Source organism: Saccostrea echinata, unplaced genomic scaffold (assembly GCF_033153115.1).
Source record: "Saccostrea echinata isolate AGI-Se365-2 ecotype Australia unplaced genomic scaffold, CSIRO_AGI_Sech_v1 ptg000006l, whole genome shotgun sequence".
Taxonomy (NCBI): Eukaryota; Metazoa; Mollusca; class Bivalvia; order Ostreida; family Ostreidae; genus Saccostrea; species Saccostrea echinata.
In genome coordinates this window covers 12,842,566-12,868,106 of record NW_026889755.1, presented here as the reverse complement: position 1 = coordinate 12,868,106, position 25,541 = coordinate 12,842,566, and the positions used below count along the sequence as shown (strand labels likewise).

Genomic DNA, 25,541 nt, shown 5'->3' with positions numbered 1-25,541 from the left:
AAATGTCTTTGTAAATACTTTTCATGGTAAGGTTAAGCATTCGCATGTAATCCGTTCTTCTGTTTAAATTTAACTTGTATTTAGAAAGAAAAAAATGCCATCATCTTTGTAAAATTCATGTTCATAGGTATAAACAAGATATTGTGACGTTGTGTTCATACATCTTTATTATTGACAATTACTCAATTATATTTATTTCCAAAGGATAGAAATTTTATTTTAATTTGAACGTGTTAAATACTGTTTGAATTGTTAAGAAATATTGTTACTGATGTTATAACAGAGGTAAAAATTTAAAAAAAAGTTCACTGAGTATAAGGTTTAAATTACATTATAGGTTACGCAAAGAAACAATTATTTCACGACAAACTGGGGAACAGTCATGCTGTTGTCTTTTGATAGTGTATACCGTACCATGCAGATTTATTTTATTCAGATTTATAAAACTTCAAAAACACAACCACCCTAAATGGAAACATAGTGTGTCTTTACAAAAATACCCCCCCCCCCCCAAATCTTCCTACGAGGTCATTGTCACGCAGACCTGCCTACCCTTTTAATGTTACCTTGTAATGTAATTCTTCTGCGTTTTACAACGAATTTACGCTATTACGCCATTTTAACCTTAATGAAATGGACCTTAAAAACATAGGCCCCTTGTCACGGTAGACGTTGGCACGATCAAGAACCCTCACTGCTCAATGGCCTGAGTGCCGAGTAAGCGCCTAAATTTGAAGCCCTTCGCCGGTATATGGGGACGTTTCTATATGAGTGAAAAATTCTCGAATGGGACGTAAAACAACATCCAATCAATAAGCAATCAATCAATTATTCCACATTAAAACGCTTAAAGAAAAATGTACAATGGATCTAGATATAGTTACACTTATTGCAAACACTAAACGGGGGCAGATAGAAGTACTCTTTTAAAACTCTATCACTCTCTTATTCAAAATTAGACTATGATTGTATTGTTTATGGATCAGCAAGGACCTCATACTTAAAAGCGCTTGACACAATCCACCATCAAGGACTTCAGCTATGCCTTGAGGCTTTTCAAACTTCTGTAGACAGTTATGTTGAAGCAAATCAACCACCTCTCGACGTAAGACGAATTATGCTTACTTTACATTATTGAATAAAATTAAAAGCTACCGATAACCTGCATTTGACTGTGTTTCATCCGGAGCAGGAAGATTTATATAATGAAAAAATGCATTTAATCAATTGCTATAAAAATCATATCAGACATTCAGACCTACCGTTGGATATTGTAAAACCCACTACACATTCTGAAATAACGCCATGGAAATTAATTAAACCAGCTATACAAACTTCCCAAAAAGAATTCACTAAATCAGAAACAAATTCCACCTTTTTGTAGCAGAAATAAGCTAACTAAAACAATTGAAACATTCGACAGTTGAAATTCATACAAATGGATCAAAAGACAAAAAAAATTGCAGCCGCTGCAGTGGTTAAAATGATGTGTTTTCTACAAGACATCCTAATGAAGCAACAATTTTTACAACTCTCCTCAAGCGCTCGGCACATGGAAGTGAAATTGAAACATCAAGCGGGTCTTTGGGATGAGACATTTAAACCCAAGGCCCCATGTCACGGCAGACGTTGGCACGATAGAAAACCTTCTCTGCTCAATGCCCCTGAGTGCTACATGTAAGTAAAGGTATAAATTTGATATCCTTCACCGGTATATGATGATGTCTCTATATATCATTGAAATATTCTCAAATAGAACGTAAAACAAAATGCAATCAATCAGTCAATCGTACGAGTTTATTTAACATAGAGATCGAAAAAGGCATAGCTGATGCGCAACATAAAATGCACAGGTTTTGGATATGAAAAAATATTAATATTTTAAAGTAAAATATAGGCATATTGGATCTACTGGTAATAAATTGATGGAAATACCTTTTCGTTGGTTCTGTGATTCGTAAAAATCGGTGGTCAGTATGATCGTCATTGCCAGACATATAACAAGGCGTGCAAAGATCATAGTCGGGGCAGGTAGAACATTTCCATCTAATGCCCTTTATTCTCTTATTGTTTCCACATTCATCGCAAAATGCGCCTTGTATAATCCCTATTTAAGGATGAGATTTTTAAAATATCTTTTCATTCAACTGTTTTATATGGATTATAATACTTTGGATGCCTTATCATTTGCTCTTTGAATTGCTTTTTTTTCATTTTTAAATTTAAATGAAGCAGTTCAAAGTTATTAATAAAAAAATATTTCTTTAATACAATCAGACAGATGTGAGGTACATGTAAGCCAAGGAACCTTTACACTTTAGTATATAAAATGTCTTCAGGTTTTGGTGGAAATACAGTCTACAGAAGGGGTTTTAATTAATGCACATTTTATTAGCAAGAGGCATGAATGTGTGCCTTTTCAATTTTCAGTGTACACTTTTTTTTTTTTAAATCAGCACGTGTCTCTAGCAAAACACAGAAAATATATCTAAACATCAATGTGATTATGTGAATCTAAAGGAACTTTTCATTCTTTATTTTTTGAAAATGAAAGGACTCTTTCTTACCTATTTGGCTGTTATCAAACAGTAATATATCTCCTTTACTAGAATCAAGTTCTTCAGTTTCACCGTTATCCCACCGAACAGAGATGAAAAAATATTCTGTTTCATCAGAAGACTGTCTTTTGGAACCGTCTTCTATTGCTATATTTTGCGGCAAAACCCGAGACTGTCGGTGATTTTGGCGTCGCCGTCCTCTTTTTCGTTCATGTTTCCCAGCTCCTGCATCCTTCTGAAAGCAACATTTTAAATTAGGGCGTTTCAAGGAACGCATGTATCGCCTGCTTTATAACATCATTAAAGATTAAAACAAATCTAAGGATATTTGCTACTAGCAATATAGTTCAGGCATTTTCTACAATAAAAAAACATACATGGATAGTAAGACAAAGTAGAATAGGATTCATCATATACAATCTGAAAATCAAATAGAAATATGATTCCCAAACCCTGGAAACTAATGTAAGAAATGATTTATATTTTAATGATATGTGTTTAATCCAACTACATGTATATATCCTCCAAAACATATTTCACTCTGTATTTGCCGCATTTGTCACAATCAGAACATCACTCGGCCTTTTCCGTCAAGAGTTTGTTCTCTTAACTTGACGGAAAAGGCCGAGTGATCACTCAACCCTTTCTCCCGGTCTCGAGTTTTTTTTTCGAGATATAGGGTGTGACAGACGGACAGCTAGACAGACAGAAATACAGACGTCGCGTAAAGTGATCCCTATGGGTTGCCTCTTTTGTCCGAATAACTCCTCCCACAGTTTTCGAGCTGGGAAATTTTTTTGTTTTGTAGATCAATTGTACACATATCTGAGATGTGGTAAGGTACATTGATTTTATTGTGAGTTCACTTCCTACAGTTTTCAGAATAGAAAGTTTATAAAATAGATGACGTTCATATTTACAAGTAATTTCCCTTCTGAGATCATTTAGGGTCAGCCAACATAAGGTGATGTTTTCCCTCTATAACTTTACAAACTTAATGCGCTAGTTTCTGATAAATAAAATCTATATGTTGATGCTCATGATTTTTTTCTTTGTTGCCTCATACTTTGCCAAAAAGATGTGTAAAATTGTCAAAAGATGTTTAAATATTTTTTTTTTAATTACAGGCAAGTTACAAAGGATATAGTGAGAAAATGGGTATTTCACGAAAAAGGGAAATAACTTGCAAATAGAAAATTTGTCTATTCACGAAAAAGGGAAATAACTTTTGCGAATGGAAAATTTGTCTATTCATCTAAAAAAAAAATACCAGTTCTGTTCTCTCAAGGAGAACCCGGTTTGTGGTCACTTTGACAGCTTTTCACTTGTCAATTATCCATCTTCCTAGTGCGATTTTACACATGTGCATCTCTAATAAAGATTCTTGAACGGAAAAACGTACATATATTAGGGCTGATAGAGAAGTTCGCAGACACAATAATTAAAGGGAAATTTATTGTGTTCTTTGAAAATTTTGCTTTAAGCGTTTTTTTAACGCATTGATCATCTACAATAAGGCAATCAAACTGTCATGACTTCAACAATCAAAATCAAAATTTGGCCGCTTATGCGCAACTACAGTGCAATATATAATTTTGCGATTATATCTGTGTAATGAAAATCACAGACACTTGAAGTTACATATTTTTATTGATTTTTTTCTAGGTCGGTCACATCAACTTGTAGTTTTGTCTGCAACTCCGTGAAATAAATTCCCTGCTACCGTATTCATTCTGTTGTCAGTCTTTCGAGGTCTCAACTTAGGGACAGTGCAACCAAAAGGCGGCATCTCACTTGCAAATAGTAAAATATCTCTCGTCAAACTCGATCTATTGCTTCAACAATCCTATAAATGCTAAAGGGGGCTTCAATTTTATATCAATATGCTAAGGGAATTCCGTATTTTTCAGTTCTTGGGTGGATCTAGAGCGGCGTGTTGTAATTACTTTGAGGTTTTAACAAGTATATCGATATTAAAATCAAAGAAATACAAAACGGGGAAAAAACATTTCTTGTTAGCATACCTTGTAAAATACATTGTATACAGGTCGTTGCGCCTGCCAATCTTTGAAAAAAGGGGACATATGCTAAATTGGGAAACTGTAATATTCAAATATAAGCTTATACAGTCCCTGAAACGTTCTACTTTCCCATTTTTCCGTTCGCTCACCGTTCGTTCACCGATCTTTCAGCGTGCGTTCACCGTTCGTTCACCGTTCGCTCTCCGTTCACAGTTTTGCGTTCACCGTTCACCGTGCGCTCGCGTTCACCGTTCACACAGCGTTCAGCGTTCGCTCTTCGTTCCGTTCACTCTGCGTTCACCTTGCGTTCAGCGTTCACCTATCGTTCAGTTTTCATTGTCATTCGGAACTCCGAAGTGAAAGGACTTATCTTTTTGTAGGTTAGGAGTTACAGGTTTTTTAATTTAATAACTAACATGTCGTGTTTGAAGAATCATTATTTCATGGGGAAAAATATCTACGATATATATATTTTTATTATTCTAACTTAGCTGTTAGGTTATTTATTAAATTACTCTGGAAAATAAATGTTGTTATAAGCACATTCTGTACCTATGTAGAAAGATGCTGAAATATTAAATTTAACAAAGGGCAATGTGTAAATACTTCAAGCACTGCAACATTTTGTTGTTTTGTTTAAGAAGACAAATCGTTAATGGAGATATAATCATCCAAGTCAAATAATTACGCAGCAAAATTACGAAAATATTTATTTCTAACACTTTTTTTTCCCAATTACATCAGAAAATATGATAGAACTAGTTCTGAGAGTTATACATAGTTCTGCAGATATCGTGTTAATTTATTATCTTATTTAGCGAATTAAATTGATAGTGTGGATAAAGGAAATATTTATTTAAAATGTAATGCACTACAGAATTTTCTCTACTATAATATGTAAAGTCTATAGTTATAGAGAAAAAAAATCTTTCTTCACCTTTTTTTTTCTTTTCATCTTTTATGTTTGCCATTCGATATGATTAATACCCCCCCTTTTCCCCCTAAATCGGTTACTTACTCAGTTTTGTATTTACAGAATATTTTAATCAACATTTAAAAAAAAAAGTTAAGGTCTTTTTTAGAACAAAAATTTCAGTCTCAAAACAAACATGCATCTAAAAAAAGTCACAAAACAATAGTAGTTCAAAATGTACACATGTCGGCGGTGGTATTTGGAATTGGCAGAGAGTATGTTTCAAATTCAAGTGTTAATGCCCAATGTATTTTATTCAATTATTATTCAAATGTTGGAATCAAATCTAGAAATGATAAAATTAAATGTTATAACTTGTTGGAAATACTCGCACTTCGTCTTCGATGTGACGAAACTTCACACCTGCACAGTGTCGAATGATTTTGATTGACAGGACAAGCACGTGGACTTCGTGTGAACTTGAAGCAGGAAAATAAAAACGAGTATGACTGTCAAACAAATGGTTATGATTTGTTGATAAAAAAAAAAAAAGTTACTTTCACTGTCTGATATATTTAGAAAAAAAACTCAGAGTTTTGTTTGATATAGGAACAAACATTTCGTGAAGCCTGAAATGGGGGGGGGGGGCTTAAACGGAATATCTCTCTCTCTTTTGTCTGTTTAATAAAAACTATAACAGCATATTAAATGAATATCAAGTTCTGAAAATTGAATTTATCACAAATAATATGAATATGTATCTTTGTATTATCTTGTCCGAGTATAATCACGGCCATCTACACATAAATGTAGAAGTCTGCTCAATAAACATGGCCGTAGGAACCGGAGGGGGAAGCACGCCCCCCCCCCCCCAATAACTTTGCCGATATAAAGATTATTATAGTAAACATAGATACTATATGCTTGTGCCCCCTGCAATAAAAAGTCTGATGACCTTTTTTATTATAATTTTTTTTTTTGCTTGTCAGGAAATTTTTGGTAGTGCCCCCTCAACTATCAACTGAAAATGTATGGCTGTGCCCCCCCCCCCTCCCACACACACACAAACCGAATTTGCTTCCTACCGGCTTGAATAAATCATCCTGAAAAATAGAAATGACACATAATATTATTGTATTAAAAATTTAAAATCAAATAAGAATAAACATTTTTATTTTCCAACTAAAAAAAAATATCTCTTAAACTTCAGCGTTCGGCAACAAATTCAATGTTTTAATGCGATAAAAATCGTGTGATTAAAAACTTAATGTGCATGCATCGTCTTTCTCAGGACAATTTTGGAGAATTTATTTTATTGACTTATTTATTCATTCATTTATTGGTTTACTTATTTATTATTGATTGATTGATTGATTTTTATTTATTTTTTTTTTTTTTTTGGCAACTGACATTATAAAAGAATAAAATAGTTTCAATGCAAGGAAAAGATCAGAGGCATTCCGAATATATCGTTCATTTTGCGTTCACCGTTCGTTCACCGTTCACTTTGCGTTCGCGTTTGCGCTCCGTTCGCGTTCTGCGTTCGCTCACCGTTCACCGTTCACACATCGTTCACCAAGTTGCGTTCAGCGTTCACATATCGTTCACTCACCGTTCGCTCTGCGTTCGTTCACCGTTCGTTCACCGTTCGTTCAGCGTTCGCTCACCGTTCAAGTGGGAAAGTAGAACGTTTCAGGGACTGTATGTCACAAAAAATGGATCAGACAATGAAAATAAAATATTTGCCACTACTTTGTTGCAGTACTTAAATTTGCAGATCTCAACAATCACTGGAATAATTTTAAAGCCCCCCCCCCTCCACTTCCAACAAACGTACACTTAAACTGGTTCCAAACATACAAGTCAATATTCTCCAGAGTCGAGACATATAACGTTACTCTCCAACTGGGCATCAATAATGACAGTGTTATTATGTTCAGTGCGTGCAAGAACAGACTTAAAACCGTATATTCATTTTTACTCAATATTTTGTCTCACAAAAAATGTTTGTCGGGCCGATCTTGGACATTTACAAAATATGATCGCTTTGATCAGTTATATCTAGATTATTTTCGGGGAAGATAAAATGAATGTTTTTATATTACGTTGTAATACTGTCTAAAAGATTTATTTGGGATCTATACTAACTTTAATGTCAAGTTGAAGATAACGAACGCTGATCGATCCCATTAAAATATATAATCAATACAAGTTAGTGAGCAGGGCATAAAACACGTACCCCTGGGAATACCAGATTCGGGATCAGGTGCCTAGGAAGACTAAGCATCCCCTGTTGACCGGTCACACCCGCCGTGAGCCCTATGTATAGATCAGGTAGACGGAACATTCTGTAGACAAATTCAGTATAAAAACAAAGGTCTAACAATTGGTATGAAACACATCAGCAAAACATACGGCCCAATGACAGGTTATATTTGCTTACAAGGTCATTATTACGACCATAGAGTTTATAAAATGCTGACTTTAAACGAGGCTGTTGAAATCCCTCAACTTATCTGTCAGTCACCTGTCTCGTTGTAAAAAGTGATCGTTCTTGGAGCATGCACGTATTGACGATGGGAGATGTAAACACCATATGCAGGTAATAGTGGGATTTTACTATATAAATAAGTAAAGTTTAACTGGTTATATTTAAAACTAAATATTACAAAATATATAGACCAATCAAAAACGGCTTTCCCTAAGAATTTCAAGTTGAATGTAAACTTAAGCGATTTCTCGGATTGTAAAAGCAGTACGTAGATCGAGTTTGACGAGAGCTACTTACTATTTGCAAATGTGACGCGCCCTTTTGGTTGCACTGTCCGTAAGTTGAAACCTTGAAAGACTGAACACAAAATGAATACGGTTGCAGGGATTTTTTTTAGCGGAGTTTCTGACGAAATTACGAGTTGATGTGATCGACCTAGAAAAAATCAAGATGGCGGCGATGTGTACCGTGTGAATTATTAGGTATGGAGTTATATTTTATTTTTTGCGTGGACCCTGAGGTCCACGCAGAAAATATATTAGCGGAGTTAAACCGGATGCCATGGCCTTACGTCAGGCTACGCATGCGCGAGGATGCTAGAGAGTTCGCCTCTAAGACAACTTGCCCGTAGAACAATTCGCCCTCTTCGAATTAGAATATGCCAATCATTGGCAAACCTCGCTCTAAAATCTGCACATCGTATTTATGTTTTCTTTGGCGTAACCAAGATCTGAATTTCTCTTTAATACATATATCTTTATATACAAACTAAATTCTATGGTACAAGCATTTTAAATAAGTAGGAAGAACTTATAGAGATAGCTTAACAGCTTGAACATGTTGAATTAAAACCACTAGGTTTTAAAAGATAGTCTTTGCCATGTTTACCGGCATTATTTTTGTGCATCAAGGTTTGCAAAATAATTTGATAGACAGCAATCCAAATATAGCTTGATAAAGGCCTGTAGCAATGTTTTTCCATGTGGGGGAGAGGGAGAAACATCCAAAAAAAAAAATTCTGCGTACTACAGATCTGTGCTACACGTGTACCATCTATCTTTCCAATGATAGGATACTTCCGTATAAATCTAGTACAGATGTCAAGTCCCAGCCGTTAAGCATTACAGGTATCGAAATAGCCCGATTTTTTTCAGTTAAATGACAAAACTTATAGGCCAATCGGGAATAAAATTTAACAACTTTGCTATGAAAGTACAATCACTCAAAGTAAGCAGATCATTGTAGAAAATGTTAACGAAAGGTAAACCTGTGCCACCTTTCAGAGTAACCAATGAACTCGCCCATTGATGCATTGACGGTCGTTGTAACAAGAATAGATATGGGTTACCCCGTATCCAAAATATTCGACTTTTAATTTACTCCAATTTTCACTAGAAAAAAAACTGTACATGTTATGAAACTGGTGTATAGTTCTTCATGTTTGCAGCAAATACCGTCACCAGTCTAAGCGTCACTAGCAAACAATACACACACCTGTGCTTGCAAGACCAAATAGCCTAGGTCTACACACGTGCGATGAGATTCTCAGACCTTCTGCCGAGAAGTTACGATTGCAGGTGTTGTATATTAACCATTCCGTTATTTAAATGAGACAGACAAAAAAAACACACACAAAATTAATCTCTTTTTTGTGTTTTTAAATTGATCGAGTTAATCGATAACTTAGCATTGTTTAAGATAACTCGAGACCCTTTAGTAAAAAGGGGGGGGGGGTTTAAGTCACACCACAGGCACTTACATTCAAGCCCGTAGCAACGGTTTTCAAAGGGTGCAACCTCCAAAAAGAGTTGACAAGCAGAAATAAATAAATAAACAACCTGTGCACCACCCTCTAAAATCCTATTTAAGGGGGGGGGGGGACTTCGTCTAACTTTTCGGTACATTTTGATTTCTTTTAAATGTTTGATTTTCTGTATTTTGAACCTTTCCGCAACAAAAAGTGCGGGGGAGCTTCCAATGTAAATTAAAACTTATATATTCAAATTCTAACAAAAGATTTTTTAAAGAAAAAGTGAGCCCCCCTCCCCCACATACTACGGGACATTTTGAACCTTTCTCTTCAATGATTAAAATATCCCTATAGTATAAGGAGATAAATATTGTCCTTTACAAAAATTTTGATATTTCTTGGGCAAAATTTGTACGTGACAATTAATTGTCATGTACAAATTTTGCATAAGAAATATCAAAATTTTTGTAAAGGATAATATTCTCTTATGGATACTCCCTTTCATGACTTTTTATGCATACTTCTTAAAGTTAGTTACTTTAGAAGATGGTCCAAAAATGGCATAGCCGTACGTTCGTTCGCTGGAATCTTCCGATGATATCAAAGTGAAATATTTCATGTTACATGTGGGTGGTCGAAGCCCGGGACCGGTATTGTGAAGGTACACGGAGGAAGCAATAAGCAAAACTCTATCTAGAGAGCAGAAAGGGCAGAGATTGAAGTACTTCATATTTTATTGAAAATACTAGATGTAAAAAAAAATATGTATTACAGAATAAACATTCTCTCTCTCTTCCTCTTTCTGCAAAAATAAAGGAGGTCCAACACCCGAAACCCCCCCCCCCCCTCCCTGGATACGCCAATGGAGATTACGATACCTGCACGCTTAAGCCTCTTTTAATTCTGTTGTTAATTTTAAAAGCTAAATTACAATTCTGATAGATACCTAGATCAACATTTCATATTCATATCATTTCAAGGTCATGATTTTTCTTATCATTACAGCCTAATTAAACAGACATAAATAACGATGAAAATTAGAAAAAAAAAAGTTAAAACTTAATTACACCTTTGTAAACTCACTAAATCTAGAAATTTTCTTTGAATTTCGTTTCGAAACACATGCATATGGTCCACGTATTGCAGTCCTTTTTTAAAGGACAGCAACTTGTATAAGAAATATATAAATACATGTAACGTCAAGCGCCTGTGATGAAAACATGGAAGAAAGTGACATGCTCCGTAAAGAATACAGAATATAACTTGTGCTTATTTAATGCAAACTTCAAACTTCAGTGTGAAATTAATGTAGACTTCTACATATCTATTGAAAGCTACAATGTATATTTAATTTTACGTAAGCTGCAAACATTTTTTGTCTAACATACCTTTATAGATGTGATTGTGCCAACTATTGAGTGTCCGTTGTCTGACTTTTTTACGACTCGTAATCCAACACTTGCATTATCTGTTAATATGCAATATGGAATCTTTTCAATCCTGATTAAGGATAAAGCATTTATTGTAACAATGAAAATAGTTTGCCTGCTTGAAGAACATAGGTAAAGGAAAAAATATTTCGAAATGTGTATTGTATCTTCAATAGATGACTACCGGCAACTTTTCCTCACACTGGAGTCTTAAAAAGGAGACTGGGCCTATGGATTTTGTAAGAGTCCTAGTGTTTCTTATAATCATGGAAATAGTTTTCCAACTGTATATTCATGAAAAGAGAAGATGAAATGTATTTTACATACATTGAAAATTAGCACAACCAAGGACCTTAGCCATAGAAGGTGGTGGGGCATGAATTTAATAACCGCCTTTTAATGGATAAGTACTTTTTATAAACATGCAGATAATTAGCCTGCGTATCACGTATGTTAAGGAGGATTCTAGGATACAAAACATTTACAATTTATGACCAATTCCATGGAACCAAGGTCTATTAATTTTAAAATTTTGGGTTAAGGGGTCATTTTTTTATCATTCTACGTACAGTTGACTATTTGATATTCTTTGAGTAAGAAGAAAGGCGTTGGATTAATTGATTGTATGTCGTTTAACGTCCCATTCGAGAATTTTTGACTCATGTAGAGACGTCACCGTATACCGGGCTTCAAAATTAGACCTATACTCGGTACTCAGAGGCATTGAGCAGTGAGGGTTCTTTCACACCCAAACGCCTACCACGACACGGGACCTCGGTTTTTAAGGTCTCATCCTATGTTTACGTCTTAGGTTTGATGCGGCGCTGCGAAGGAGAATTGAACCGGGCCTCCCGATCACGGAAGTTAGGGCCGTACAACTAGGCTACGGCGACCAGTCTGAAAACCTTGAAAATTGATTATTATCAAATGGACGAATCATTCCGTATTCAAATTTAGTATGAAAACAAAGATCTAACAATTCGTATGAAACATATCAGACAATATATGACCCATTGATAGGTTTTTTTTACAAGGTCATTAGAAAGACTATGGAATTTATGAGATGCTGACTTAAAATGGGTTGTTGAAATCCCTGTAACATTAACTGATCTGTCAGAAACCTGCCTCGATTTTGCTCTTGCGTATCAAATATTTTGGGAGAAACACATATGCAGGTGATAAAGGAATATAGCTGTTTCAAAGGAATAACTGATAGTGTTGAATTTTTGTTGTCCCCCGCTTTCACTGAAAGTGGGAGATATTGATTTGGGTCTGTCTGTCCGTCCGTCCGTCTGTATTTCTGTCTGTCTGTAACACTTTCCATTCAGCGCAATATCTCAAGAACCCTTTCAGCTTTCGCAATGAAATTTTGCACAGCAACTCCGTACGGCCTAAAGAAGAACCCTATTGATTTTGAGGTCAAAAGGTCAAGGTCATAAACTCATAAATTCCGTCTGTTTTAACACTTTCGTTTCCGCGCGATATCTCGCGAATTCTTTGAGCTTTTGAAATGAAATTTTACGTAACAACTCCCTGTGGCCTAAGGAAGACTCCTATTGATTTTGAGGTCAAATTTCAAGGTCGTAAATTCATAAATTCCGTCTGTGTGTAACACTTTCCTTTCCGGGCCTTATCCCTTATCTGACGTCTGGCGTGTACAAACTCATAAAATCATTATTACACTGTGATAAATATTATATATAAAAAGAATCTTCTATACACATTTTATAGAATAAGCAATGAAATCTTTTTATCCATATTTGCATTTTTTTGCTTCAATATACATGTATACATTTAATAATTCTACAAATCCGGGGGGGGGGGGGGATCCGACCCACTCCCCTCAGAACTGCGCAGGCTCTTCTTTTTTCCTGAGCGGGGGACACAAATTCCATGAATTCGCATGTTTCAATTTAAATGTCTTGTTCTGCATTTATACATTTATATATTATATGAGTTACTCAGATTATAAGTACCTTTACTGATTTCCTGGAGATGATCTTCAATGTATGGCATTTCTGTCGGCACTACAAATTTTAGGTCCACTTTCCCTTCTCTCCCGACCCTGTATCTTTTGGTCAAACTCTCTCCTAGCCAGACAACTTTTGCGTCACAATTATATATCATGACAATATGATCAGCCATATTTGTCACTTCCCCTGTATTTAAACATGTTGCATATGAAAAACCAGAAGTCTCGGATGAGACTGTAGCTCTACTGGTCTGTACATACAGTGATTCCTTTTGATGTGCGTCCTGCGTAAATTACGCACAAATTTTGCTCAGGACGCATTATTTCAATAAATGTGCATCCCAATGGACGCAATAAATTTATAGAAGGACATGTACTATTTTAAATTATATCGGTATAATCTGATTCAAAACTTGACTGATTGCATCATATCCACGTGCTAAGCGATATGCATGAACGATTTTAACAGGTATAAGGTTGCCAACAACAGGTCAGATTTCACAACTGCAGTTAAAAGCAATTATCAGAAAATATTTGAAAGTTAGATAGCATAGTTCGATTATCACTGATATGTCTATACTTTGGAACGTTTCTGAAGCGAATACTATATCTTTGTATTTAAGCTGTAACCTGTATTATTATTTTTTTTTTCTTTTCGTTTTTTCCTTACAAGCTAAGAAGTATAAAATTTAATCATTTTTATTTCTGACTATTTGTCATTTCCTCTTAAACTTTTTTTACTTCATTCTGCTTCTGTGCATTTTTATGACTGATACAATGTGTGAGATCGTATGTACGATCTAAAAATAGAACCAAAGTGCACAGTGGACAATATATTATTTTTATGACACAAAATCATGTACTCTTACTTGGACCACTGATAGTAAAAGTATGAATCATTCACAGCTACAATAAAACATTTGCACTTTCGTGCAATACCCTTTTTCATTTCACCAGAATTTCCTGTGTAACATCTAATATACGGTACCCTTGGATTTGGACGCATTGATTTTGGCACGGGACTCATTGTTGTCATTAAGAAGGGTCCTTTGGACCCATGATAACCATTTTCAAAATGAATCACTGACATATACATGTAACAAAGAAAAAGAAGCATTTGGATTTTAAACTTTGCGACATGCAGCAATAAATATAATTGTGTATCTTAATGTAGTCTACTTGTGTGCCAAGTTTTATTGAAATTGAAATCAAACGAAAACTGTAGGATGAGTAGCGTTATAAAGGAATTTCACAGCAATTTCTATTTTTAGTAACCATGGCAACACCGTTCATCAAAATCAAAAACCGATGCTTTAAATTATTTATCTTAGTGTAGTCTACCTGTGTGTTAAGTTACATTGCTTTCAGGCCAAAACTGTGGGAGGAGTAACGTTTTAAAGGATTTTCACAGAAATTTCTATTTTTAGTAACCATGGCAACACCGTTCATCTAAATCAAAAACGGATGCAATAAATTATGTATCTCAATGTAGTCTACTTGTATGCCAAATCATATTGAAATCAGACCAATACTGTGGGAGGAGTAGCATTTTAAAGGAATTTCACAGAATTTTCTATTTTAGTAACCATTGCAAAACTGTTGAAATCAAAAATCGATGCACTAAATTATGTATCTAGTGTAGTCTACCTGTGTGCCAGGTTATATTGAAATCAAACAACAACTGTAGGAGTAGCATTTTAAAGGAATTTTACAGAAATTTATATTTTTAGTAACAATGGCAACACTGTTCATCAAAATCAAAAAACTGATTCACTGAATTATGTATCTTAGTGTAGTTTACTTGTGTGCCAAGTTATATTGAAATCAGACCAAAACTGTAGGAGGTGTAGCGTTTTAAAGGAATTTCACAGATCTGGCTATTTTTAGTAACCATGGCAACACCGCTCATCGAAATAAAAAACCGATGCACTAAATTATGTATCTTAGTGTAGTCTAGTTGTGAGCCAAGTTATATTGAAATCAGACCAAAATTGTAGGAGGAGTAGCGTTTTGAAAAATTGTTTACAGACAGACGGACGACGGACACCTTACTATCGCATAAGCTAATGAAGTGGCGTTGGTTATAATAAATGCACTAGTGAATCGGTAATTCATTTATATCTGTTAATTAACTATTGTAAGCTAAACAGATTTCTCCGAATTACTTTCGTGGATAACTTCTCAAAATCTGGGATATTTGTGCATGTACTAAATTTAATATAATAAATTATTATACTTTCATGTTAAATACTAAAATCTGATTGGTTTAGACGCATTTAACAATCCGTAATGTTACCCTCAGCGTAAGCAACACACTTGACAACGAGTAACATTATGAAAATGTCACATGCGTTCAAATCATGCGCGTACGGTTCACCGTAGAATTCTCAAAACGTCAGTTGTGCGTTTGAAGGAAGCCGAATAAAAGACGTCAATAAAAGTTTGTGTCCGATGTAGCTTACTTGAAAACAACAAACTACAGACGAAACATCCTTGCGAGTGCAAACTTTAGATGATAAAAGACTTTTTGAGTAGCAAACAAACAATTAAGAGGTTGGTAAATCTTTTCCGAAGTTTTCTTATTGAGGAAAAATAGAAGCGGGGAGTTTGAAATCCAACAATTGTAAGATACATATTAAATGATAAGAAATAAATCGTATAATTTTTATCTTTGATCGATGTATCAAAGAAACTTGGACGGAAAATCATATCAATGCGCTACGCGCATTGATGAAGTTTTCAGTCCAAGGTTCTTTGACACATCCATCAGGGAAAATTTATAAGATTCATAACTTATTTCAAGGAATGTCAATTATATTATGAGTTTATGAAGTTGGTGACCAAACTCAAGATTTGTTAGCACCTCATAAACACAACAAAAAATCTCATTTTTGGCAATTTTCTAAAGACTTACCGGTAAATAAATTCAGGATTTTTTTGATCACGTACAATTGCCCAAACTATTATAGTTTTATCAATCTTTGAAAAATGCACGAAAATATCATAAGAATTTCTTGAACTTAAAAACAGTTGTAATAAAGTATCTAGAGCTGTATTAGTAAAAAGCATAATTATTTTTGCATGATGTCTGTGCGTAGATAAAGAAAAAATACAAATCCTAGGAGGAAAAGAATCCTTCTTGCATTTCCTTTTCATAATTTGAAAATGATTTTTGAATTTGGCATCTGGTTCACGGTAGAATTCTCAAAACGTCAGTTGTGCGTTTGAAAGAAGCCGAATAAACGACGTCAATAAGAGTTTGTGTCCGATGTAGTTTACTTGAAAACAACAAACTACAGACGAAACATCCTTGCGAGTGCAAACTTTAGATGATAAAAGACTTTTTGAGTAGCAAACAAACAATTAAGAGGTTGGTAAATCTTTTCCGAAGTTTTCTTATTGAGGAAAAATAGAAGCGGGGAGTTTGAAAGCTTTCTTAAGCGTGAACTTAACGACGATCTCCGAATTTTTTAATGACATCCGAAATCAATAAGACATTCAGTATACTAAAATAAATAGTGCACGTTGACGCGTCGGTTGACAATGGTTTTCCTTGGGGGTGTCAATTTCAACTGTTACCCTCAAAAACGTGTACTATTTATATAATAACGTTTATTACGCAGAGGAGTGCAGTAAGCTCTTCTATATTATTGGAGTTTACAGGCAAGACTAATATTTAAAACAGATCTCTGTATTCGGAGAAACAGGAATATATTTGAAGGGACAATAAATAGGTTCTTTTAAAACAAAATCATTTAATATTTATTAGAGGAATGAAAAATCGGCGTTTCTTTGATATCTGCATCAATAATACTTTCACAAACTAGCCGGAAATACATTTTTTGATGTACATAATCATCCATAATGCCTGGCTTTACATATTTCGCCTTCCAGAATATTTTATGAAATAAAAATTTAAAATTTTTCACGTGTTTTTCCCTAAATTACAAAATTATTCGACATTTTATTTTTATTTTTTTTACTTTCGTTTCTTTTCGATTTATCCCTCTTTGGTAAAACAATCAGGTCGTATGCAAAACAACGACGCAGAAAGAAAGAAAATCATTCTACACATGTAAAATGCTTGCGTTTGAGAAAATCGGTTTAAAAAATAAAATTGTAAAGAAGTGGTTTATGCTGCCAAAGTGCCATTAATCTGTTAATTCTCCGGAAATGCATGCATGAGAAAAACCACACTAAACGAGGACGGAAACCTTTCAGTGTTGATCAATCGGTACGAGACTTTATCAGATCTTATAACCAGGTTTTATGCATGGACAGGATGTTATCGGCTACATATATACATTCAGTTTGAAATTAAGATGAAGAGATGCGCAAATGAAATCCAGAACTTCAGTGACCTGTGAAAGAGTTCTATGTTGTATTTTGTGTTTGTTTTTTTGTTGTTTGTTTATTTTTTTTTTTTTTTTTTTTTTTTGTTGTTGTTGTTGTTGTTGTTGTTTTATATTGTTTTTTTTTTGTTTTTTTGTTTTTTTGTTTTTTTGGAGAAGCTTCCCTTTACATTTCCAAACCTTAAATGTCAGCTTACTGTTGAAAATTCAAAGCGTATTTAGATATAGCAAACATTAATATGACACAACATTGTATTTTTTCGTCTTCAAATACTGTTAAAGTTAAGCTGTATGTTGATCAGTCATTTGCTCTCATATTGAATCCAACAATTGTAAGATACATATTAAATGATAAGAAATAAATCGTATAATTCTTATCTTTAATCGATGTATCAAAGAAACTTGGACGGAAAATCATATCAATGCGCTACGCGCATTGATGAAGTTTTCAGTCCAAGGTTCTTTGACACATCCATCAGGGAAAATTTATAAGATTCATAACTTATTTCAAGGAATGTGTCAATTATATTATGAGTTTATGAAGTTGGTGACCAAACTCAAGATTTGTTAGCACCTCATAAACACAACAAAAAATCTCATTTTTGGCAATTTTCTAAAGATTTACCGGTAAATAAATTCAGGATCTTTTTGATCACGTACAATTGCCCAAACTATTATAGTTTTATCAATCTTTGAAAAATGCACGAAAATATCATAAGAATTTCTTGAACTTAAAACAGTTGTAATAAAGTATCTAGAGCTGTATTACTTATTTTAATTATTTTTGCATGATGTCTGTGTGTAGACAAAGAAAAAATGTAAATCCTAGGAGGAACAGAATCCTTCTTGCATTTCCTTTTCATAATTTGAAAATGATTTTTGAATTTGGCATCTCATTATTGAATTATATACCTTTAATTTCTGGATCTTTTCTCGATATCACATTCGTATTGCAAAAAATTCCACTTGCCACCTCAAAATCTAAATCGACCCTCATTCCCACATTGACACTGCAAAATAAATTTTAAACTCATGTGACTTTAATTTGCTTGGCTATAAATCGATATTGTAGTTTCCATTAAAAATATTTTGACATCACAAATTCTGATACAACAATTCCATATTGAGATTCTATAATGACAATAGACAATAATAGCCAACTATTAACCAAACTGTATGACGAACTGGAATGACTAAGTTTTCCATTGTCAACTTCCTTATTTATGTACATTCCACTTTACCTGTATATTTTGGTTTTGTGTCGCAACTGATCATGCTATGATTATAATCGGTTTTTCAATCGAGGCAGGATGCATCATGCTGACAATTTAGTTGATGTTTCAACAATCTTGTTTAAATAAGCATATCGCAAATTCTGTGGTCGGTATAGACCTTGTTTGCGAATACAACCTATCTCTTGGTCGTATAATTTGTCAATTTTATGCCCCCGTATCGAAGATTCGGGGGTATATAGTTTTTGCCCTGTCCGTCTGTCTGTCTCTTTGTTTGTCTGCAAAAACTTTAAGTTGCCCATAACTTTTGATTGGTTAGAGCTATGGCTTTCATATTTCACATGTGTATTCCTTGTGAAAAGTCCTTTCTTTGGGTACCATCATTTTTGACCTTGACCTTGGAGTTTGACCCAGTTTTACAAAATTTTACCCAACTTTAACATTGGCCATAACTTTTGAAAAGTTGATGCTAGGGCTTTCATCCTTCACGTGTGCGATCCTTTTGACAAGACCTTTCTTCAGATACCAACAACTTTGGAGTCTGACCTTGACCTAGGAATTTGACCTACATTTGAAAAACTTTAATCTTGGCCATAACTTTTGAACGGTTGGTGCTAGGTCTATCATATTTCACATAGGTAATCCTTGTGATATGACCTTACTTTGGATTCCAACAACTTTGACCTTTTGACCTTAGAGTTTGACCTACTTTTGATAAACTTTAAACTTGGCCATATATTTTGAACGTTTGGTGCTAGGGCTTTCCTATTTCAAATGTGTACTTCTTGTGAGAAGGCCTTTCCTTGGGCACCATTAATTTGACCTTGATGTTTGACTTACCTTTAAATTTTTTTTATCCTTTTCCATATCTTTTTAATGGTTGCTGCTAGGGGTTTCATATTTCAGAGGTATATTCCTCGGGACAAGGAGAAAGTTTAACCTTCGCCATAAGTTGCCATACTGGGGCATCAGTGTTTCACAAACACATCTTGTTCATTCAATAATTTATCCTTGTGTGTAAGTTTTCAAGATTTAAAAAGCGGTCGAGGTAGTCAAAGGGGCGGGGCTTTCATTTAGTGAACGAGAGTTCCCCCCTTTTTTTGTCTTTCGGATATGACATTAACAAGAGTCCCAAGGGCCTTAACGGTCACTTGATTATAATTCAACAATATAGAGGATCCATGGAGTATAAAATGAACTGAAAGGTGAAGCTTTTTTGCCCAAAGCAAGAAAATTGGGTGTTCAGGATCAACAAAATAATTAGTCTAGTGTTCACTAAGAGTTCATAAATTAGGTTCTAATCTGTTCCCCATTTAACACTCTCACCATACAGTATATAAACAAACTATCAGTGCTTCTGTACTATTTTAGTTCCTCGTTGAAATCTCTTCTGTGGCCTCTTTTGGTCTTTGATGAACATTTAATAAGACAAGTTATTTTTGTCTCATTTTTTATTTATCTATTACTTACAGGTCTACCTGATCATTAAAACTTTGAAAGTACTTTTTGTATTATACAATAAAAAATTATTGCATAATTCTCTTATTCTATAAACCTTTCAAGTACATTATTTACAGTGATTATTTTAAAATTATCAAAAATGGCAAAGGGGAATAACTCCTCTCAGTAGAGTACAAATTAATCGAGCCATGACCTGGACAAGAACACTTGACCAAATGATCCAGATGTTCAAGAATCTGGTAAAATACACTTCATTATTAAAACTTTTACTCTTTTTGCCTCTGATATGCCCAGGTGCAGAGAAAAGTTTTAAAGAAATTATGCATTTTTATTACAGATTCACTATATTATCAATAGACCCCCCCCCCCTCCCCATCGAGAAACACCAGAGTCTCTCACTCTGGGACCAGAGGTTGGTTCATCGTAAGTAATCACTTTGTTTATCAACTTAACACTAAGGAGCAGACAGGATTATTTAATAGAATTAATGCATTTTCACTATATTATCAAGAGCCCCACCCTTATACCAGGACATCTGAACCAGGGGTCATGCAATTCACTACGCTGGAAGAAGCATTCTTGCGCTTCATAACTATACACTTAGCTTCTTTGCTTTGAAACCAGAAGCAGAAAAGAATATTTTCAAAGAAATTTGCTTTTTCACTATATAATCAATAGAGCCCCCTCCCCCCCCCCCTTTCACCAGAACTCTTGACCCTGGGGCTATGAAATTCACAACTTTGGAAGAAGCATCCTTGCCTATCATAACAATGTACTTAATTTGTTTAAATAATACCCAGGGACAGAGAAGATTTTCAAAGAAATAATTCACCTTCATTATAGGATCTAGACAGCCCCGCCCTAGCACCAGAACCCCTGACCCTGGGACCATGAATTTCCCAATTTTGGTAGAGTCACCCGTGCTTATCATAACTATGTATTCAATTTGTTTAAATAATACCCAGGAGTAGAGAAGAAGATGTTCAAAGAAATAATATACTTTCACTATATGACCTATCTAGCCCCACCCTAGCACCACAACCCCTGACCCTGGGGCCATGAATTTCAGAATTTTGGTAGAGGGCTCAATGCTTATTACAATCATGCCAACAGTTTGACTGCTTGATGTCCAGGAGTAAAGAAGATTTTTAAAGACTGCATTAATTTTGGTGGTTTTAGCTCCACCCCTCAGGCCCCAGGGGGGCAGGGACCATGAAATTCACAAATTTTGTCCCCCTTCAAACTAGATGCCATATGCTAAAATTGGCTGAAATTGGTTCAGCGGTTTCAGAGAAGAAGCTGAAAATGTTCAAATGTTAACACACGACGGACGAAAACAGATAGCAATAGGTCACCTGAGTGACTCAGGTGACCTAAAAATGGAGGTCCCGTGTTACGGTTGCTGTTGGTACGATAAAAATTCCTCACTGCTCAATGGCCGTAAGTTCCGAGTATAGGTCAAGATTTAAAGCCTTTCACTGGCATACGGTGTCGTCCCTATAAGAGGGAAAAAATTCTCGAATGTGATGTTAAACAACAATCATTCATGTTTAAAAACTTTGGGGGGGGGGGGGGGGTACAGAATTTTTACATGTAGTAATCCCCTGTATTGGTCACATCTTTGAATGTAAACAAAGCGTGATATGTATAACACTTTGGAGGTATATGTGACAAAGAAGTATCAATGACAAAAATTCATGCATTTCCTATTATTTAAAATTAATAATCAAGCAACAAAAACTTGGAAAGTTCCATTGCTATGTAGATGGGGAGTACAAAATTCTAAATAGATATTGACTTGTGTTAATTCTAAATGTACCCTTGTTTGTTATGATTTTAAAACAAACTTATATTAATATAATCAAGCCAGGAAATGAAAATCATTTATCACCTTGTAAAGAACAAGTTGAAATTTTGAAAAAGATTGAGAATGTCACTGATGAATTAAAAGAAATGTAAAATTTCCTATTAAAACATTTTCCATATTAAAACATATATAAATGTGCATTATTTGAAAATTGAAATTACTCCGTAATTAATCAAATTACAGTTATAAACAAATGAAAACAATGGTCATTCACGCATTATTTTCAATTATAACTTCGAAAATTGTGATAAATTACAATCCATTACAATAACCTCTTTCAAATACTCAATTCTTCCTGCCTCTCTATAACTTTACATAATTTCAACTTTTTCTCTAGAGCGGCTAGGACTATTTCAACCAAATATGGCAGGAAGAATCTTTGGCTACAGGAGATGATGCAAAAGTTTTCGAAAGAAGAGTCATATTTCCTATCATGTATTAGAATTCAAGCATACTCAAGTAATGCACATGCAAATTTGTTCACCTTTTAACAGCCCGGGGTAAGGGTGGGACAAGAAAAGGAGACTTAAGTTTTTCTATGTTGGACTGAATAGGGAAAACATTAAACAGATCCAGTTTTATGACAAGTTATATTAATATGCAAATACCTTCAGATATGACTTACTCTGGTTTGTTCCAGTTATCGTTCCCAGAGATACCGTTGGGTCACAAATTCACACAAATAAATTGCAATTTAAAGGTGTGTATAAATTGTCTATGAAGTACTGAATCATATTAACGTGTTTGAACAAGTGATAAGTCCGAATATGACTATTTCTTTTTATTTTTACGCTTCAAAAAATCACTATGTTTTTTTATCATACATTGAATTAAGTTTTGACGAGATTGCTCTTAAAATAATACAAATTTGTAAACTATACACAGGATCAACAACCTTCACTTCAGTACGCATTGACAGACTTTCTATCACAATCAGAACTTATACATATTCTTTGATTGCAGTATTCTTTACACATACATAGTTTTTTCACTATAATTATTTGAAGATTATTTTTCATAATTTCAAAGGCGGAACAATTAACGTAAACGTGAGAACAAATAAGCAGATTAAATTTATATGCCTTGGAAAATCAAGACAAAATCCTCTGGTTATAGATTTAATATTATATAATTATTGCTGTTTACGAGTCAATACGATGATTTAGACACCTGAAGAGTATAATATTATACTCGGAAGGTTGCTAAATTATCGTACATGTAATGATTCAATTATTAATGAAACAAATTCATGCCATCTTACTTGTTTTAAAACATTTGCTGAGGTCCTAGCCAAATGCAATGAAGGGAGCGGTAAATTTCATGATCATCTGAATTTTATTTTCATCTGAATGGAAATCGGGTGCAAGTCAAATAACGTTCAAGAACTATTTGTATGAATTTGGAATCTCCCGGTCTATTTTTAGTTTAATGTAGAAATAGAAATCCTGTTCACCTGGAAGGTCTCGTGAAGATGAACATAACGTTTTTTTTTTGTATAAAGTTGGATCTCAGCTGTTCAGAAAGATAGGAATTATTCAATCATAAAATAACACATAATAATTGTCCTCTTACGGATACCTTTAAGGCTAAATAACCACGAATTTTGAGAGCTGGCCTTTTGTATAGGTCAGAAAAGTGCGAGGAGGCACCCCTTACAAAATATTACAACAGTAAACAATACTTTACTGTTGTTAACTATAGTGATAACTTTGACACTATGGAAACTATATTTAAAAAAAGTGATAACTTTGACACTTTGGTTTTTAAAAGTGATAACTTTAAAAACTTTAAATTACTATAATGATCACTATGAAGCTATAGTGATAACTATGGAAACTTTGAAATACTATAGTGATCACTATGAGAACTTTGATTTACTTTGTTTAAAACTTTGAATTACTATAGTGACAACTATGACACTATAGTTATCACTTTGAAAACTTTGAATTACTATAGTGATAACTTTGACACTATTTGATCACTTTCAAATCTTTGATTTACTATCATAATAACTTTGAAAATTTAATCTACTGCTATACGTGTATCTACATGTACTACTATTATTTCGTTAAGGAGACGCCCTCAATTATTTGTTCCTGTTTGCGATAATAAAAATATACAGAAAGCTGAATAACAATCTTTACCTTTTTGTTTTCATTCCTTGATGTCTTTCAAATGCATGATCTAAATCATGTTCATCCCACATGTAACAGTCTGTACACAAGTCATAGTCTTCGCAGTACAAGCATCGCCATCTCATTCCTTTTATTGGGCTTTCATTACAACCATCACAGGCGAAGTACTTATGATATACACCTATAAAAAGAAGAAAACATTATAAAATTGTCATTTAATGAGGGATTCTTATCTGATTACAAACTAATTAAGATATTCAAGGTATATTTGCTTAAATGTCTTTTATAGTTTGGTGTTAAAGATTTTAGAAACCCTATTTTTCTATCCTTTTCATAATTGTACAATTTTAGATATAAATGGTAAACTGACTTAAATTTAGCAAAGACTATTTTTGGCGGAAGGGCGGCATTATCAGTTATGTAGACACTTAGGGGACCATGAAAATATGCATATTCGGCGAGGCGTAAGCCGAGCCCAGTATGCATTTTAGTATGCAGTTATGCAGTGTCTACATAGAGAAAATGATCTTAGGATAAATTCGTTGAGTTAAGCAAACCGTTTCGTAACAATTAGCCCTTTCACGATTACTGGTACTATTCTTTTGCAGGGCAAATTAATAACGTTTGGCGAAGGTTTTGGTGACAGATAATTAAATGACGTTTATTCAACAATTATTTTTACGTCATATTTCACCAAAATATATCATTTTGCCATGCAAAGAACAGTACCCGAAGTTATCGTGAAACAATCTTTTGTTTAAATTCTGACGTCGTTTAATGCTTATGTGACATCAGTTATTAGGCTCCTTGCGTGTTCAAATGAAGACATCATATTGGATATGATCCACTATTTTTTTTTTTTGTTATTTAGATATGGTTTTCATTATGTACGGCTATATCAAGGTGTAGGTGATAATGTATTATTTTTAAGAGTTTGTACAAAGAGTACAGGATAACTGATAACTATATCCTCATTGAGCTCCTTTAGTAAATTAGATTTTTATTGTAAATTCAAAATTCTTTTTGAACCGGAAAGGTACATAGATGTTATAAACAATTCGTCTTTTAGAGAATCACTTTGTAAATGAAGAACTTCTAGTCACTGTTTGGAAATTGAACATGGTCGATTTAAGGGTATTCCTAGAGAAAACAGGTAGTACTGTCTTTTTTGTCAAATAGCAGATAAAACATGTATTGAGGATGAAGAGCACTTTGTAGAAAATTGTGAATTATATATGGATATTAGAGTAAAATGTTATATTTTGAAACACTTGAGATTTTATAAAAAAAACACTGTGAATATGTTTATATATGGAAATGATGTAGTGTTAAATGATATTGCAAAATTTTCCTTTTTTT

The 25,541-nt window shown here is 34.1% G+C and overlaps 1 protein-coding gene across 1 annotated transcript in view; it reads right to left on the bottom strand.

The window, feature by feature from the left end:
• The window catches only part of LOC133180401 (uncharacterized), a 115,959-nt gene that overhangs the window by 71,854 nt on the left and 18,564 nt on the right, over positions 1-25,541 (bottom strand). The window contains exons 5-10 of the mRNA XM_061314936.1: positions 24,192-24,363; positions 18,400-18,497; positions 13,140-13,322; positions 11,122-11,201; positions 2,568-2,793; positions 1,936-2,107 (exon numbers count right to left, since the gene is read on the bottom strand). Coding sequence (XP_061170920.1) covers positions 1,936-2,107; positions 2,568-2,793; positions 11,122-11,201; positions 13,140-13,322; positions 18,400-18,497; positions 24,192-24,363 — 931 coding nt within the window. The remainder of the gene's footprint in view (positions 1-1,935; positions 2,108-2,567; positions 2,794-11,121; positions 11,202-13,139; positions 13,323-18,399; positions 18,498-24,191; positions 24,364-25,541) is intronic.